This window comes from Salmo salar, chromosome ssa09 (assembly GCF_905237065.1).
Source record: "Salmo salar chromosome ssa09, Ssal_v3.1, whole genome shotgun sequence".
Taxonomy (NCBI): Eukaryota; Metazoa; Chordata; class Actinopteri; order Salmoniformes; family Salmonidae; genus Salmo; species Salmo salar.
Genome location: NC_059450.1, coordinates 112,625,583 through 112,644,922, shown reverse-complemented (window position 1 = coordinate 112,644,922; position 19,340 = coordinate 112,625,583). Strand labels below are relative to the sequence as shown.

Here is a 19,340-nt window from a genome sequence, read left to right as displayed (position 1 = left end):
GGAAATGGTTCCAATGTTTTTTCCACCATACATTTTTACCAGAGGGGATTTTTAGAAACACTTAAAAATAATGGTTGTGTTTCGTGTAGGATAACCATGTAAAGGTGATTTATCAATAATTCAGCTCTATTTAATCTTAGATTCGAAAATGCAAATTAGCATTAAAGTAGACAGTATGCAAAACTACAAATCCATGCAAGCTCCTGCACGTCATCTGTAGTTGACAACTTTACTAACAGGTATTGTGTAAATGTAAATCTTGCCAAAGACAGTTCACAGAATTGTCCATTTAAATACATTTAGTCATTTACCTAACATTAGATAGTTCATCCAGAGATTCTTAGCTTTACCTCAATTTGGCAGTATCGTCCAGATCATGATGGCATCTGTAGTTCTGATTGATAGCCACATTAGCAGCTAATTAGCAATGAATTTGTTGGGTGTCTATACAGGCCAATATTAATAAGTCACCTGGTCCAAGAGAGATTTACAGTGCATCATCAATCTACACACAATACCCCATAATGACAAAGCAAAAACTTTTTTTCCTTTCAAATGTAAAAAAAAAAAAAAAGAAATACCTTATTTACAAAAGCATTCAGACCCTTTGCTATGAGACTCAAAATTGAGCTCATGTGCATCCTGTTTCCATTGATCATCCTTGAGCTGTTTCTACAACTTGATTGGAGTCCACCTGTGGTAAATTTAATTGATTGGACATGAGTTGGAAAGGCACACACCTGTCTATATAAGGTCCCACAGTTGACAGTGCATGTCAGAGCAAAAACCAAGCCTTGAGGTCAAAGGAATTGTCTGTAGAGCTCTGAGACAGGATTGTGTTGAGGCACAGATTTGGGGAAGGGTACCACAACTTTTCTGCAGCATTGAAGGTCACCAAGAACACAGTGGCCTTCATCATTCTTAAATGGAAGAAATTTGGAACCACCAAGACTCTTCCTAGAGCTGGCCACCCGGCCAAACTAAGTAATCGGGGGAGAAGGGCCTTGGTCAGGGAGATGACCAAGAACCCGATGCTCACTCTGACTGCGCTCCAGAGTTCCTCTGGAGATTGGACAACCTTCCAGAAGGACAACCATCTCTGCAGCATTCCACCAATCAGGCATTTATGGTAGAGGGGCCAGATGGAAGCCACTCCTCAGTAAAAGGCACATGACAGCCCGCTTGAAGTTTGCTAAAAGGCACCTAAAGACTCAGTCCATGAGAAACAAGATTTTCTGGTCTGATGAACTCTGGCCATGAATGCCCAGTGTCACGTCTGGAGGAAACCTGGCACCATCCCTACGGTGAAGCATGGTGGTGGCAGCATCATGCTGTGGGGAGGTTTTTCAGTGGCAGGGACTGAGAGACTAGTCAGGATTGAGGGAAAGATGAACGGATCAAAGTACTTGATGAAAACCTGCACAGGACCTCAGACTGGGGCAAAGGTTGACATTCCAACAGGACAACGACCCTAAGCACACAGCTAAGACAACGCAGGAGTGGCTTCGGGACAAGTCTCTGAATGTTCTTGAGTTGCCCAGCCAGAGCCCGGACATCTCTGGAGAGACATGAAAATAGCTGTGCAGCAATGCTCCCCTTCCAACCTAACAGAGCTTGAGAGGATCTGCGGAGAAGAATGGGAGAAACTCCCCAAAAACAGGTGTGCCATACTTGTAGAATCATACACAGGAAGGTTCAAGGCTGTAATCGCTGCCAAAGGTGCTTCAACAAAGTACTAAGTAAAAGGTCTGAATAGTTATGTAAATGTGATCTTTTTTTATTTTTTATTATACATTTGCCAAAAATTCTAAACCTGTTTTTGCTTTTTCATTATGGGGTATTATTGTGTGTAGATTGATAAGGATAACAAATATTTAATACATTTTAGAATAAGGCTTTATTGCAACATTTGTAAAAATGTCTGAATACTTTTGACTGTGCATGATTATCAAAACGTTACGCCAGGTTAAGCTTTCACAGAAGACAGCCCTTCTTTTAATTGGTTCTAAAATCTGCTATGGGAAAAAACAATTGGAACCAGTTCCCTGTTTGACTGCTAGGTTTTTGGGGTATTATGACACATAATGTGGTACTTTAATTGGTTAACAAAAAATGTCATTGCTTATTCGCTACATAATGCTTAGGGTGTTGCAAGTGTATTGACATAAGTCGGATATCCTGGCAACTTTGAGAAAAAAAGAGTTGTGCACACACATCTGCCCTCTCATTGGCTAGAACGGTGCCACCTGCTCTTGCCTCCTGACTGCCTTCCATTTAAGAGATGTTTATTTTAATTGATAGAGAAGCCACTTGACTATCTGGTCACTACAACCGATAAGTTATGGTATGTTTTTCACTTGTAGCAAATATACTGCTCAAAAAAATAAAGGGAACACTTAAACAACACAATGTAACTCCAAGTCAATCACACTTCTGTGAAATCAAACTGTCCACTTAGGAAGCAACACTGATTGACAATACATTTCACATGCTGTTGTGCAAATGGAATAGACAACAGGTGGAAATTATAGGCAATTAGCAAGACACTCCCAATAAAGGAGTGGTTCTGCAGGTGGTAACCACAGACCACTTCTCAGTTCCTATGCTTCCTGGCTCATGTTTTGGTCACTTTTGAATGCTGGCGGTGCTTTCACTCTAGTGGTAGCATGAGACGGAGTCTACAACCCACACAAGTGGCTCAGGTAGTGCAGCTCATCCAGGATGGCACATCAATGCGAGCTGTGGCAAGAAGGTTTGCTGTGTCTGTCAGCGTAGTGTCCAGAGCATGGAGGCGCTACCAGGAGACAGGCCAGTACATCAGGAGACGTGGAGGAGGCCGTAGGAGGGCAACAACCCAGCAGCAGGACCGCTACCTCCGCCTTTGTGCAAGGAGGAGCAGGAGGAGCACTGCCAGAGCCCTGCAAAATGACCTCCAGCAGGCCACAAATGTGCATGTGTCTGCTCAAACGGTCAGAAACAGACGGTGGGGGTTGTGCTTACAGCCCAACACCGTGCAGGACGTTTTGCATTTGCCAGAGAACACCAAGATTGGCAAATTCGCCACTGGCGCCCTGTGCTCTTCACAGATGAAGCAGGTTCACACTGAGCACATGTGACAGACGTGACAGAGTCTGGAGACGCCGTGGAGAACGTTCTATTGCCTGCAACATCCTCTAGCATGACCGGTTTGGCGGTGGGTCAGTCATGGTGTGGGGTGGCATTTCTTTGGGGGGCCGCACAGCCCTCCATGTGCTCGCCAGAGGTAGCCTGACTGCCATTAGGTACCGAGATGAGATCCTCAGACCCCTTGTGAGACCATATGCTGGTGCGGTTGGCCCTGGGTTCCTCCTAATGCAAGACAATGCTAGATCTCATGTGGCTGGAGTGTGTCAGCAGTTCCTGCAAGAGGAAGGCATTGATGCTATGGACTGGCCCGCCCGTTCCCCAGATCTGAATCCAATTGAGCACATCTGGAACATCATGTCTCGCTCCATCCACCAACGCTACGTTGCACCACAGACTGTCCAGGAGTTGGCGGATGCTTTAGTCCAGGTCTGGGAGGAGATCCCTCAGGAGACCATCCGCCACCTCATCAGGAGCATGCCCAGGCGTTGTAGGGAGGTCATACAGGCACGTGGAGGCCACACACACTACTGAGCCTCATTTTGACTTGTTTTAAGGACATTACATCAAAGTTGGATCAGCCTGTAGTGTGGTTTTCCACTTTAATTTTGAGTGTGACTCCAAATACAGACCTTCATGGGTTGATAAATTGGATTTCCATTGATTATTTTTATGTGATTTTGTTGTCAGCACATTCAACTATGTAAAGAAAAAAGTATTTAATAAGATTATTTCATTCATTCAGATCTAGGATGTGTTATTTTAGTGTTCCCTTTATTTTTTTGAGCAGTGTATATTTAGTCCTTACCAGAAATACATTACCTCTGGTTCATTCGGCCATCCCTATGGGGAAAGAATATGGTTTTGGAATTAACACTGAAAAAATAAGGTCTGAGGTTAACACAGGCATAGATTTTATACGCTTTGTTCTATGAGATAATAGCAGTCAGTTAACATGACCTTTATGAAATATTTGTTTTTGTTACATAAATTCACAAAGTGAGGTTAGCTGATTATCTCATAGAACAAAACGTTTAAGATCGAAGACTGTGTTTACCACATACCTTATTTAAGGCGTTTATCCCAAAATCCTACAAAAACGCCATTAATTTTCCTCATAGGCTTTGTCCAACGAAAAGAGTGCCTAAAAAAGTATCCAAAACGACTCCATGACTATTTCTCTTTGGGGTTAAAGTTTCAGTTTTCACCCCACCCAGTAGGTGGCGGCAACGCACAATGAAAGGATGTAGTCCCCCGTAAAAATTTCACCGAAGAAGTTTACCAAAATGGCAGCGCAGCAACAACCCGGTGGACCGATTCCACAAGTTGGAATGCAGCAAGCTGCTACACTTCAACAACAGCAGTTGAGTCAACAGCAAGATTTCGACCCAGTTCATCGATTCAAAATGCTTATTCCACAATTAAAAGAGAGCCTCCAGGTACTCCACGTTTTGTTTACATGAGCTGGTAACAAGGGCTAGTCAGTCTGGTCTCTTCACTGCCACACAGAGGGGGAGAAGTGCATTTTCGAAAAACCTTTACTTGGCGATCCTTCGTACGCTGCAATCTGTCTTTCAAATCTTCTCATTGATTGAGTGTCATTCAACCAGTGGTTAATTTTGGAGGTGCGGGGGGCACTCAGCCAAGGATGTAGCCAGCTGACTAGCTCAAGCCTTGCCCAGCTTTAGAGTTCAATCAATCCTTCATATTTTATTTAACTAGGCTAGTCAATTAAGAACAAATTCTTATTTACAATGACGGCCTACCCCGGCCAAACCCTAACGACGTTGGCAAATTGTGCGCCGCACTATGGGTTGTGATACAGCGTTCCAATGCATCCATTGGTGTCATGAGAAGGGCTAGCAACTAACCCATGTTAGAGTCAGCTCAGATCTCCGACAATGCATTCAACGCCATTGGTGATTGCTATGCGCCTAATCCATGTTGCTGCTAAAAACCCTGCTTTTAAAATGGTCCAACTGGCATTTGAGGAATAAATGTAAGTAGAATAGAAAGCTGATCCTGCTCTGTTAAGTGGCAATTAAACTGCTTTCAAAAGTGTTTTTCCAACAACTGGGCGTGCGTGTTTTTCTCCCTGTGCCGCTCGCAATTTGAAAACACTGAGATGCAGTGCCTTAGACCTCTGTGCGTCTGGGGCGCAGGAAATGTTAAATGTCTGCTGTTGATTACTCGTGTTGTTGGCTGAGGAAATATTAAATGTGGACAACACTTTTTCATTATATTCAAAATTATCATTACCAAAGGTGCAAGAGCCCCACCTGGCTCTAATTTGGATCATAAGTGCAGGTCTAGGACCTGGCCCAATTCAACCACTGCATTCAATATTTCTGAGTCACTCATGACATGCAGAACTTTGGGGTGGAGACTCGCATGTCTCAATGAGAGAAGATTTTAAATGTACAAGATGGCGGAGTACACATTCTTGATTAGTTCATGGAGCAATTATTATTTAATTTTTTAATAACAGCATTTTTCAAATGAACCATCTGCAACTAGCAATGCGTTGTCGTATCGACAAGTAAAGGTTGGTCAAATTGTCTGTGTTACGCTTTACACTACCTAAATAATAATGCCCATCAGCCATCTGGAAGAGTAGTAATGATCTGACTAGGCAATATTTTTTATGACTACCTTTTAAGTTGAGCTGCAAATAGTGGTCAGAGACAGGGAGTAGGGCGATAATGCTTTTTAATGGAATATGTTTGCATAATAATACAATATTATGCTTATAGCTATGTACAGCTATTGCAAAATGTAGCTACATCAAATATAGGATAACTAAGCATTGTTTTCTGTCTAGAATGTCATGAAGATTGCCTCTTTAAATATGGGACATAATACATCAATTGACAATGGCATGTAAGTACCCTTTTTCCCTAACGCTCAATGGCACACACACATCTAAGTGTTTTTTTTCTGGAGCTGGAGATGCACATCTTTCCTAATGCCTTTGTGTTTCAGAAAGAGCAGTGATGCCAGTGTACAGCGGTTTGACAAGAGTCTGGAAGAGTTTTATGCCCTGTGCGATCAGCTGGAACTCTGCTTAGTGAGGCACACACAAAATGAAATTGTTCACCACCTCTTATTATTACACATCTTTCTATTTGGCTTTTAGAGTACCGAGCATCATTCACCATAACATACAGCATAGTTTATACATTGATAAAGCTGGCAGCCTGGTTATCTGCTCACTATTACTCTTTTCTTTCCCCCATAGCGGCTTGCCTATGAGTGCTTATCCCAGAGCATTGACAGTGCCAAGCACTCTCCTAACCTGGTCCCAACAGCCACCAAGCCTGACACCGTACAGACAGAGTCCCTGTCCTACTCACAGTACCTCAGCATGATCAAGTCACAGATCTCCTGCGCCAAAGACATTCACAACGCTCTATTGGAGTGCTCCAAGAAAATCGCAGGAAAATGCCAGCCGCAAGGAATCCTGTAGAAATGGGCATTCCATTATACTATCACATGGTTGTTCTTTTTCTAAAGTTTTGTATTTTTTTGTAATGATTGATAAGGACATACACAGTTTATTAATTGTTTAACGGATGCCCCTCTTCAATTTTCTGCCCCCCAAAATCAGAAAAGTAGCAAACAAAATGTCCTCAAGCATCAAGTAATGAGATTCATAACTTTCTTGGATAATGGAAAACGAACTGTGCCTCAGATCCGGTCAGTCATGTTTTCAACAACACTATCCCACTTTTGACACCAATGGGGTCTTGACGAGGTCACTGGTCGTTGAACTAAGGTTGCTATAGTATTTTTACAATCCGGTCCTTTCTTATTTTGTACCTCGCGCTTCTTTAAAAAAAGAAGAAAATAAATCCAATTGAAATAACACTTAAAGCTGCAATCCGCAAGGATGAAACAACCAAGTTATTGACACACTTTTTTCCCCCCTCGGATATAATGCGCGACAGAAGAGCACAACATCAATATGTACTGCATTTCCCCCCTATGCTGCTCCACGTTTCTGAGCTCGGACACAAAAACAACGAGGTGCCACCTCTTTGGCACCCTTTCCCGCTACTGTAGACCAAATGAGACTCGTTCATTTCTCTCTTGAGTCGGAATGGTGCTATGCCAGAACGCGGGCCGTTGTTGTCAGCATGCTGGCTAGCTAATGCTATAGCAGCCCGTTGGATTCCATTAAAATACGACTGCGAGTGTCGGGAGGAATTCAACAACACAACCGAAGTGTTGTTGAAGCCAATGAGTTAATATACCTTTAGCTAACCTAGCACGATGACAAAGGGCAGTTTAATACACAATTAGTGATATTTCAATATTCTTGATTCGCCATTCATATTTTCGGGATAATTAGGAGTACAGCGAAACATTCCATCTCTGGACTGAGGAACATTTTCCCAACCATATAGCGCGCCGGGCTCTGGTGGTCATTCTGGCACAGCACCGTTCAGAATTCAAGTGAGAACTAACGAGTTGGTTAATTTTGACTACCGCTACTACGGAGTTCAGCTTTAATCAAGTTTGCATGCCTTAACGTGTAAATAAGTGTTTTGTTACAAGTAGAGCACATTACCAAATATGACCACCAGAGAGGGGTGACCAAGTCATGAGTACCAATGCTTTCCAAGAGCAGCTACTATTCAACCAAATTGCAAAACCTTTGTGGCAGAGTTGCTTTGTCTTAATTATAATTAACTCTTTTCACTCACTTCATTTGTCTCTTACTTTTACATACATTCAGACCCCTTGACTTGTTCCACGTTTTGTTACGTTACAGCCTTATTCTGACATGAGGGGGAAATGCAATCTACACACCCCATAATGGCGAAGCTAAAACAGGTTTTTAGACATTTCTTAAAATTGTAAAACACCTTATTTACATAAGTATTCAGACCCTTTGCTATGAGACTCGAAATTGAGCTCAGGCGCATCCTGTTTCCATTGGTTATCCTTGATGTTTCTACAACTTGAATGGAGTCCACCTGAGGTAAATTCGCTTGATTGGACCTGATTTGGAAAGGCACACACCTGTCTATATAAGGTCCCACAGTTGACAGTGCATGTCAGAGCAAAGAGCAAAAACCAAGCCATAAGGTTGAAGGAATTGTCTGTAGACCCCTGAGACAGGATTGTGTTGAGGCACAGATCTGGGGAAGGGTACCAAAACATTTCTGCAGCATTGAAGGTCCCCAAGAACACATCATTCTTAAAACGGAAGATGGCTGCCTGGCCAAACTGAGGAATCAGGAGAGAAGGGCCTTGGTCAGGGAGCTGACCAAGAACCCGATGGTCATTCTGACAGCTCCATAGATCCTCTGTGGAGAACCTTCCAGAAGGACAACCATCTCTGCAGCACTCCACCAATCAGGCATTTATGGTAGAGTGGCAAGATGGCAGCCACTCCTCAGTAAAAGGCACATGACAGCCTGCTTGGAATTTACCAGAAGGCGCTTAAAGTACTTTCAGACCATGAGAAACAAGATTCTCTGGTCTGAAGAAACCAAGATTGAACTCTGAGACTTGAGGCTATAATCACTGCCTACCAAAGGTGCTTCAACAAAGTACAGGGTCTAAATACATTTACATTTTAGTCATTTAGCAGATGCTCTTATCCAGAGCAACTTACAGTAGTGAATGCATACATTTATACATTTATTTCATTATTTATTTTTGTACTGGCCCCCCGTGGGAATCGAACCCACAACCCTGGCGTTGCAACGCCAGCATGGTGTGCAAACACCATGCTCTACCAACTGAGCCACAGGGAAAACACCTAAATACTTAGGTAAATGTGGTTTTTAAGTTTTTATTTGCAAAAGTGTCAAACCTGTTTTTGCTTTGTCATTGTGTGAAGATGAGGGGGGGGAAATGACAAACAATTTTAGAACAAGGCTGTAACGCAACAATGTGGAAAAAGTTAAGGTGTCTGAATACTTTCCGAACACACTGTAACTCAGTAAAATCTTTGAAATTGTTGCGTTTTATATTTTTGTTCAGTATATGTCTGTCACAGAACAATGTTTGAGGTAAGGTAGCTTCGGACACCCACGTTTTGACGAGATATGAAAGAACGGCCTTGCTAGACTAGAGGTAAATAGTCAAACGGCCTCTTGTCTCCTTCCCTTCATCAGCCCAGAGGTGATGGAACCGGTCAGGGAAAAGCAAATTCTCGGTAGGCATCCATGAGCCAGCATTTGAATCTCTTTGACCTATTATGTATTGTCACAGTTAGATCAGTGCAAATTGAGGAGAGGAAGCCACTTCACACATTCCTTTTGAATCCTAACACCCAGATGATATTACTGACCTGGCTAATTTCTGCAGCCCTGTTAAGATAGATGGGACATTTACTTTGTTACATAAACACAGAGGAGTTATGCCACTTTGTCCTGAAACCTTGAGGCAAGAGGCCACCCCTCTGAGCTAACTGCTCTTCTCCTCCCTCCCCTGCCTCCTAACCTCTAATTGAGAAGCCTGCATATATGGACATTTGTTGAGTTAACATCATAGGTGATTCCATAATATATTTTCACACTGGATATAAATGCGAGGAGACAAAAACAAGTTAAACTAAATCAGGAGCACATGATGGGGCACGTGATGCGAGAGTGCGCTGGGTTCATAACATCTGTGTGTGACCTCAGACATCTGAGTCACTGACAGGTCTGTTCTAAAAATACCCTGTTAGATGTATCTGCCACACAGGCACAGTCAGCAGTGCTCTTATACAGTGATAAACACACTGCTTGATGACTAATCAAATACAAGGATGTTTTGGAACCTTCAAAATACACACTCAGTTTTAAGAATAGACTACGCTACCATTTGCTTTCGAGATGAAATATTTAATTTTCAAATTGAGGATCTTATGAGTTCAATCTATAAGAATCCCATGATAAGAATATTTTAGAATGAACCGGACACTTTCATCCCAACCATAAATTCTGTGTTTTATGGTATAAATTAATAGCATTGTGAAAAACAGAACCCCATGTCAAATAACAATATAAAAAGGGTATAATTTTTTACAAAGATTACAGCAGGTAAAATACATTAATAAAACAATGGCCACTACACATAAAAAGCGCACAAGTTTGCCGTCTAAGTGCACTTATGGACTTCAAATGTCTAACTGCATAAATATATACGTTTCCTTTTGATGCAATCTATACAATGTGAACATGACATTTCCAAAAGCAGAAGGATAGTATTTCTGAGAAAACATTGCTGTTGATCTGATGCCCAATGATAACATATGACAAATTATGTCTGCTCTCATGTCATGATTCTGAAATCATATATCACATATAATCGCTAGTAGCTTATGTGTGCCTGTCTTAATGCTACTTCCACAGGAGTCCTGAGCTTTCTGGAAGAAGGTTGTGTGGATCTACTCTGACAGAATAAGTGCCTGATTTGACAAGTGTTCTTTACTTTACTTGGTAGTGTGAAAATGAAAGGGTAAAAAGCATATCAACAACTGGGTCATTGTCTGATTTTCTATGAGACAAAATACCTGGAAACCAAGCTTGTCTTGGAGACAGGTAAAAGCATCAAAGAGTTGTTGCCTGACATAGCTTTATTTGCTAGACATTTCTACTGCTTCACAATGCCTGATCCTTTCACTTTGAGATCGTCGATGTGTATTTTCCTTACTTCAGGTTTTGGGTTTGCTTTGTCCCTGAGGGGGAAAATGAGAAAGCAGACATAAATTATTCATCCATCAACCCACATTTCAATAAACCATTGATCAACTGTAGTATAATCTTGACACTTCAATCATAACCAAAATGTTCACTGATGTAGCATCCGGAAATGGTTTGTTTTGGTTTACGGCCACTCCTCCTCGAGCGGATCTGTCCTACGTGTCATTATATGACCTATGACACATGATGACTGACCTACGTCCCTGGTCGGGGCCGGTGGCTGCAGTGAGGGCTGCCCGGTGCACCACCCTAGGCTTGGGGGCCTCCAGACGGGACTTGGGGGAAAATGGTCGGAATTTAGACACCTCTTGCTGCCACTCTTCGTCAAAGGACTGCGCCTCGGCTATGAGGGGAAAGGGCAGAGGTTAGGGGTCAGGAACAGTTTAGGTATTACTCTGTGGGATGCTGTGATTAACCTGGCAAGGGGCAGTTCCTTGGAATTTGAATACCTTATTTTCTCTGAGATAGGAACATAACTGAATGTCTCAGACTATATAAACCCCAAACAGAGCTGGCATAGGAGAATCCTCTGATAGTAAATTCTATGTCTTTGTTTATGACTATTCATCGAACACTGATAACCTATATGCCTTAAAATAATCATCAAAGCACCATAAAAAACACTTAATAAATTGGTAACACTTTAATTAAAGACCGCAAGTATTATGTATTATTATTATAAGCATGTATGCACCTTTGTGATGTTTTATTATAAGGCTTATAATATGTTTGTCTCTCAAGGACAGCTTTTTTTCCATCTACATAACATAGCAAAAATCAGAAACTTGCTGTCCAAAAATGATGCAGAAAAATTAATCCATGCTTTTGTTACTTCTAGGTTGGACTACTGCAATGCTCTACTTTCCGGCTACCCGGATAAAGCAGTAAATAAACTTCAGTTAGTGCTAAATACAGCTGCTAGAACCAAAAAAATTGATCATATTACTCCAGTGCTAGCCTCCCTACACTGGCTTCCTGTTAAGGCAAGGGCTGATTTCAAGGTTTTACTGCTAACCTACAAAGCATTACATGGGCTTGCTCCTACCCATCTTTCCGATTTGGTCCTGCCGTACATACCTACACGTACGCTACGGTCACAAGACGCGGGCCTCCTAATTGTTCCTAGAATTTCTAAGTAAACAGCTGGAGGCAGGGCTTTCTCCTATAGAGCTCCATTTTTATGGAATGGTCTGCCTACCCATGTGAGAGACGCAGACTCAGTCTCAACCTTTAAGTCTTTACTGAAGACACATCTCTTCAGTAGGTCCTATGATTAAGTGTAGTCTGGCCCAGGGGTGTGAAGGTGAACGGAAAGGCTGGAGCAACGAACCGCCCTTGCTGTCTCTGCCTGGCCGGTTTCCCCTCTCTCCACTGGGATTCTCTGCCTCTACGCCTATTACAGGGGCTGAGTCACTGGCTTACTGGTGTTCTTCCATGCCGTCCCTGGGAGGGGTGCGTCACTTGAGTGGGTTGAGTCACTGACGTGGTCTTCCTGTCTGGGTTGGCGCCCCCCCCTTGGGTTGTGCCGTGGCGGAGATCTTTGTGGGCTATACTCGGCCTTGTCTCGGGATGGTAGGTTGGTGGTTGGAGATATCCCTCCAGTGGTGTGGGGGCTGTGCTTTGGCAAAGTGGGTGGGGTTATATCCTACCTGTTTGGCCCTGTCCGGGGGTTTCATCGGATGGGGCCACAGTGTCTCCTGACCCCTCCTGTCTCAGCCTCCAGTATTTATGCTGCAGTAGTTTATGTGTCGGGGGGCTAGGGTCAGTCTGTCACATCTGGAGTATTTCTCTTGTCTTTTCCGGTGTCCTGTGTGAATTTAAATATGCTCTCTCTAATTCTCTCTTTCTCTCTCTCTGAGGACCTGAGCCCTAGGACCATGCCTCAGGACTACCTGGCTTGATGACTCCTTGCTGTCCCCAGTTCACCTGGCCGTGCTGCTGCTCCAGTTCCAACTGTTCTGCCTGTGGCTATGGAACCCTGACCTGTTCACCGGACGTGCTACCTGTCCCAGACCTGCTGTCCCAGACCTGCTGGAACCGTGACCTGTTCACCGGACGTGCTCTTTCTCTCTCTCTCTGAGGACCTGAGCCCTAGGACCATGCCTCAGGACTACCTGGCATGATGACTCCTTGCTGTCCCCAGTCCACCTGGGCGTGCTGCTACTCCAGTTTCAACTGTTCTGCCTGCGGCTATGGAACCCTGACCTGTTCACTGGACGTGCTACTGTAACAGTGTAGGTTCCGTCCCTCTCTTCGCCCCAACCCGGGCTCGAACCAGGGACCCTTGCACACATCAACAACTGACACCCACGAAGCATCGTTACCCATCGCGCCACAAAAGCCGCGGCCCTTGCAACACAAGGGGAAACCCTACTTCAAGTCTCAGAGCGAGTGACATCACTGACTAAAACGCTATTAGCGCGCACCACCGCTAACTAACTAGCCATTTCACATCGGTTACACTCACCCCCCTTTTGACCTCCTTTTCCGCAGCAACCAATGATCCGGGTCAACAGCATCAATGTAACAGTGTAGGTTCCGTCCCTCTCTTCGCCCCAACCTGGGCTCGAACCAGGGACCCTTGCACACATCAACAACTGACACCCATGAAGCATCGTTACCCATCGCGCCACAAAAGCCCCTTGCAACGCAAGGGGAAACCCTACTTCAAGTCTCAGAGCGAGTGACGTCACTGACTGAAACGCTATTAGCGCGCACCACCGCTAACTAACTAGCCATTTCACATCGGTCCCAGACCTGCTGTCCCAGACCTGCTGGAACCCTGACCTGTTCACCGGACGTGCCACCTGTCCCAGACCTGCTGTCCCAGACCTGCTGGAACCCTGACCTGTTCACCGGACGTGCTACCTGTCCCAGACCTGCTGTTTTCAACTCTCTAGAGACAGCAGGAGCGGTAGAGATACTCTCAAAGATCGGCTATGAAAAAGCCAACTGACACTTACTCTTGAGTTGCTGACTTGTTGCACCCTCGACAACTACTATGATTATTATTATTTGACCATGCTGGTCATTTATGAACATTTCAAAATCTTGGCCATGTGCTGTTATAATATCCCCCCGGCACAGCCAGAAGAGGACTGGCCACCCCTCATAGCCTGGTTCCTCTCTAGATTTCTTCCTAGGTTTTGGCCTTTCTAGGGAGTTTTTCCTAGCCACCGTGCTGCTACACCTGCATTGCTTGCTGTTTGGGGTTTTAGATTGGGTTTCTGTACAGCACTTTGAGATATCAGCTGATGTAAGAAGGGCTATATAAATACATTTGATTTGATTTATGTAGGACATTTTCAACAGACTGAAGTAACGATCATTATGAGATGATAATAAGACATAAGGGGGTGACATATTCTTACAACATGTCTTACACTGCATTAGAACCATATCATAATGCATATTACCTGCAGGGTTAAAGTAAAGTATTACCCTTTGGGGTTTTTTGGGATGCTGACCCCCTTACACTACAACTGACTTACATTCGTCCAGATTCTGGAAGTCCTGGTTGAGCTCCCGTTCCCCTGTCTTCTTGTTGTGTCGTTTCTCCACCACGTGTCCTCGGTCCTGGATGTGGTGTCCAATGGACATCTTCTCCAGACCACTCTCTGAGTCCTTCAGGGACTGCCGAGTCTCCTTAATCTAGACATGAGGACAGCCAATCAGAATGCGTTACCAAAGAGGCGATGGACAATAATGACTGAGAAAGCCAGCATCAGGAAACTCTTGCTCAGACATTCAGTTGAAGTCGGAAGTTTACATACACCTTAGCCAAATACATTTAAACTCAGTTTCACAATTCCTGACATTTAATATTAGTAAAAATTCCCTGTCTTAGGTCAGTTAGGATCACCACTTTATTTTAAGAATGTGAAATGTCAGAACAATAGTAGAGAGAATGATTTATTTCAGCTTTTATTTCTTTCATCACATTCCCAGTGGGTCAGAAGTTTACATACACTCAATTAGTATTTGGTAGCATTGCCTTTGAATTGTTTAACTTGTGTCAACCGTTTCTGGTAGCCTTCCACAAGCTTCCCATAATAAGTTGGGTGAATTTTGGCCCATTCCTCCTGACAGAGCTGGTGTAACTGAGTCAGGTTTGTAGGCCTCCTTGCTCACACACGCTTTTTCAGTTCTGCCCACAAATTTTCTATGGAATTGAGGTCAGGGCTTTGTGATGGTCACTCTAATACCTTGACTTTGCTGTCCTTAAGGCATTTTGCCACAACTTTGGAAGTATGCTTGGGGTCATTGTCCATTTGGAAGACCTATTTGCGACCAAGCTTTAACTTCCTTACTGATGTCTTGAGATGTTGCTTCAATACATCCACATAATTGTCCTGCCTCATGATGCCATCTATTTTGTGAAGTGCACCAGTCCCTCCTGCAGCAAAGCACCTCCACAACATGATGCTGCCACCCCTGTGCTTAACGGTTGGGATGGTGTGCGTCGGCTTTCAAGCATCCCCCTTTTTCCTCCAAACATAACGATGGTCATTATGGCCAAACAGTTCTATTTTTGTTTTATCAGACCAGAGGACATTTCTCCAAAATAGTACGATCTTTGTCCCCATGTGCAGTTGCAAATCTGGCTTTTTTAATGGCGGTTTTGGAGCAGTGGCTTCTTCCTTGCTGAGTGGCCTTTCAGGTTATGTCGATGTTTTATTGTGGATATAGATAATTTTGTACCCGTTTCCTCAAACATCTTCACAAAGTCCTTTGCTGTTGTTCTGGGATTGATTTGCACTTTTCGCACCAAAGTACGTTATCTCTAGGAGACAGAACGCGTCTCCTTCCTGAGCGGTATGACGGCTGCGTGGTCCCATGGTGTTTATACTTGCATACTATTGTTTGTACAGATGAAAGTGGTACCTTCAGGCGTTTGGAAATTGCTCCCAAGGATGAATCAGACTTGTGGAGGTCTACAATTTTATAGATTTTAGGTGTATGAAAAAAAATCTCCCAAAACCCTATACACTGATTATGAACACCTGTTCTTTCCATGACATAGACTGAGCAGGTGAATCCAGGTGAAAGTTATGATCCATTATTGATGTCACTTGTTAAATCCACTTCAATTAATAATGATGTTTAAGCCTTGAGAAAATTGTGGTATGTGTGCCATTCAGAGGGTGAATGTGAAAGACAAAAGATTTAAGTGCCTTTGAATGGGGTATGTTAGTAGGTGCCAGGCGCACCAGTTTTAATGTTTCAAGAACTGCAACGCTGCTGCTTTTCACACTCAACAGTTTCCCTATGTGTATCAAGAATGGTCCACCACCCAAAGGACATCCAGCCAACTTGACAACTGTGGGAAGCATTGGAGTCAACATGGGACAGCATCTTATAGAGTCCATGCCCCAACGAAAGAGCATCTGCTAAATGACTAAAATGTAAAATGTTTTACATACAGATACATACTTATATTACTGTCAACAAATGTATAATTTGTCCAGTTTTTTATAAACCAAAAAATATTTGTTACATTTGTGTGAAACCTAGCAGTACTACTTATTTCTCTGAGAGAAATATAAAGCATTTTGCTAATTTTTTTAATTCATCTCTAAAATGAAACCATCAAGTGATAGACATGCACAGTATTTGTTTAAACTCTGTCATTGAACATCCCCATGCCATGATTAGATAGTGAAAAAAAAAATACACCAATCTCTTTCATAATTTCTTTAAACAATAAAAGCTAACAAATGGATATATAGCGTTTTGGAATTAAACTCTTCTTATACTCTCTATATGACTCTGAGCGCTTGCTGTTCTCGTAAACAGCTTCTTCCTTCGTGTTCAGTGCAGTATCAGCTTGGAGAGCCCTCCCCCAGCCCCTCAGCAGTATCTCTGGCCATACTTGAGTGTACATACCCCGCCGGGGGCGCGCCGTGTCTGGGAGGAGGCCTGGAACACTTTGGGGGGTTCGTCTCCAACCTTGGAATAGGTCATCACTGAGGAAGAGCTGAATGAGTGGGCGTTGGTGTTGCCGTTCGAGTCTGTGGACAGGTTCTCCTGGAAAACAACACACACACGCACAGATTGACGTGAGTATAAAGCCATGTAGAACACACATGCTAAAACACTGATGAACAAAGTCTGTCATAAAAATATAATTAATTAATTCATACTATTACCCTTCTAGTAATTCTATTTGTATGGGCTGTGTGGGGTCTGAGAAGAGACACAACGTGACTCACAAAGTTTCTGTGCATGTCCTCCATCCTGTTCCTCACGCCGAACATCATGCTGTCCAACATACTGAATGGATTCTTCGACTCCATGTCCTGCAGAGGGAACAAGAACAATGGGCCATTCAAAGCTAACTTTATGGTCCATACCACCATTACAACAGACATCCATATACCATACAATATAAAATCTCCCTCCACGCTGTACCATCATAGGGGCAAAACTTCCACTAGTTGCATTTCGACTTATTTTCCCATTGACATCAATGCATGACTGGGTGAATGCTTGACTTAAGCTAAAGTAAGGATTCACACCATAGAGCATTAGCTTAACAATTATAATCATAATCTAGTTTGTTAAAATCTATTTAGAAATGTAGGCTAACTTCACTCATCACTATATTGGACATCTTTCATCAATCAGAGATACACGGAGAGTGATTCCTTAGTCCGCCAGGAGCGTGGACAAATTGTGACGTCATCAGAGTGTGCAGCTGAACACTGTATGCTGTTATTTTATACTAGAACATAACCAATTCTCGTTAAATATACAGTAGCAGTCAAAATTTTGGACACGCCTACTCATTCAAGGGTTTTTCTTTATTTTTACTGTTTTCTACATTGTAGAATAGTGATGACATCAAAACGATAAAATAACACAAATGGAATCATGTAGTAACCAAAAAAAAGTGTTGAACAAATCAAAATATATTTTATATTCTTCAATGTAGCCACCCTTTGCCTTGATGACAGCTTTGCACACTCTTGGCATTCTCTCAACCAGCTTCATGTGGAATGCTTTTTCAACAGTCTAGAAGGATTTCCCACATGTGACCCGTTTCAGGACACTAGGCGTATAACGCGAGTCACGACTTCACAGGAGAGCCATTTGAAAGTTTTTTATTTTGATCAAAATGCGTTTTTTGGCAGAAAGGCCTTCTGGAACGTGAACTTTCATGTGCGTTAATAACAAACATATATGTCTGTAAAAATGAATAAAAAAATTGTTAAATGACGAGCCTTGTTGGTTAAGCCACAGAAAAAGTGAGCAACCTTCCCACAAGCCATGATTGGCTGAGATAATGAGTGGGCTGGACATGCCCGAGAGAGGAGTTCGGATTGGTCTGCCATTTAGAAGGCTTCTGTCTATTTGAGCTGGTCAGTCTGTGTTGGTAATCCTGTCAAACGCTTTTTTTGTTTTTTTAATGCTGCTTTCCACTTTCTGGAGGCTTGAGTTTTGAAATCAGTGGAATTAGAGTATGATAGCTAAAGAGATGGAGAAAACACCGGTCTCCGGATAATATCTTCAAACTAAGGGCAACCGTGCCATGGCATCCGTGACAGGGTAACGCATCCATCATGCATGATGATGTATACGGGTAAGATAGCTAGCTACATTTTCAGATATTACACAAAAGTGGTTTCATTTCAAGCTAAAGTGTACTGTTAGCTAGCTAGCTAACATTATGTGTATGACATTATTCGTATCCCAGAGCCATTTGCTTTGCTAGTTAGAGCCTAACGTTAGCTAGCTAACATTGAACCGGTTTGGTTAGTTCCCAGCAGATTCGTGCAGGGTAGTAACAACATGATTTGTCACTATGTTCATTGTTGTTTAACTAGCTAACGTTAGCTGGCTGGCTCGTTAGCTAACGTTACGTGTGTGATCTTACATGTTGTTTACCTAGCTAGCTAGCTACATGTCTTAAGCTAAAGTGTACTGTTAGTTAGCTAATGTTAGCTGGCTGGCTCCCTAGCTAACGTTACGTGTATGACGTTATTACACCTGTTGAATATGGCCGGTGTCAGTAAACGTTGGCAAAAAAGCGTAATGAAATTGTTGCCAGCAGAGCTGGTTAGGCTGTTTCCATGTTATCCAGAGGTAAACAAATCTTCGGCCAGAGCGTTAGGTGTGCGCTCTGAATGCTCCGATAGCGAAACGAGATGGGTGGGGCTAAAGCTTAAGAGGGTGTGAACGATGCTGAATGGGTGTAGACAAAAATCTCTAGATACCAAAACATTCAAAGACCATTTCCTCAAAAGTGAGTTAAATTTATCAACTTTCAAAGCAGAATTACTTTCCCATTGTTCCTCAAAAATGCAGTGTATGATATACCGTGTTGTAGCTCTGAGTCTCTTCTTTTAACCAATGTAAAAAACACAATTTCACATTTTGCTACATAAGACCAAATCCAGGTGGTGAGTTACATATGTTGAGCACTTGTTGGCTGCTTTTCCTTCACTCTGTGGTCCAACTCATCCCAAAACATCTCAATTGAGTTGAGGTCGGGTGATTGTGGAGGCCAGCTCA

At 43.0% G+C, this 19,340-nt stretch overlaps 2 protein-coding genes across 4 annotated transcripts in view; one reads left to right on the top strand and one right to left on the bottom strand.

Moving 5' to 3' along the window:
- Positions 1-4,360: 4,360 nt before the first annotated feature.
- Positions 4,361-7,828, top strand: LOC106612459 (mediator of RNA polymerase II transcription subunit 29). Its single transcript, XM_014213604.2, has 4 exons — positions 4,361-4,562; positions 5,945-6,003; positions 6,106-6,190; positions 6,362-7,828. Exons 1-4 carry the CDS (start codon positions 4,410-4,412, stop codon positions 6,587-6,589), a joined length of 525 nt encoding a protein of 174 aa, XP_014069079.1. The 5' UTR covers positions 4,361-4,409; the 3' UTR covers positions 6,590-7,828.
- Positions 7,829-10,114: 2,286 nt separating this feature from the next.
- Positions 10,115-19,340, bottom strand: part of LOC106612456 (myeloid leukemia factor 1) — a 28,915-nt gene continuing 19,689 nt past the window's right edge. For all 3 annotated transcript variants that reach the window (XM_014213601.2, XM_014213602.2, XM_014213599.2), the window contains 5 exons: positions 17,039-17,125; positions 16,713-16,853; positions 14,318-14,477; positions 11,022-11,169; positions 10,115-10,801 (listed from right to left, as the gene is read on the bottom strand). In XM_014213601.2, the coding sequence (XP_014069076.1) occupies positions 10,717-10,801; positions 11,022-11,169; positions 14,318-14,477; positions 16,713-16,853; positions 17,039-17,125 (621 nt within the window). In that variant the 3' untranslated portion in view covers positions 10,115-10,716. The remainder of the gene's footprint in view (positions 10,802-11,021; positions 11,170-14,317; positions 14,478-16,712; positions 16,854-17,038; positions 17,126-19,340) is intronic.

Bases quoted from the DNA above. Each gene is read 5' to 3' on its own strand.
- LOC106612459 (XM_014213604.2), top strand. From the start codon at position 4,410: ATGGCAGCGCAGCAACAACCCGGTGGACCGATTCCACAAGTTGGAATG. The intron at 6,004-6,105 runs GTAAGTACCCTT...TTTGTGTTTCAG, and splicing joins ACATCAATTGACAATGGCAT to AAAGAGCAGTGATGCCAGTG. The intron at 6,191-6,361 runs GTGAGGCACACA...TTTCCCCCATAG, and splicing joins ATCAGCTGGAACTCTGCTTA to CGGCTTGCCTATGAGTGCTT.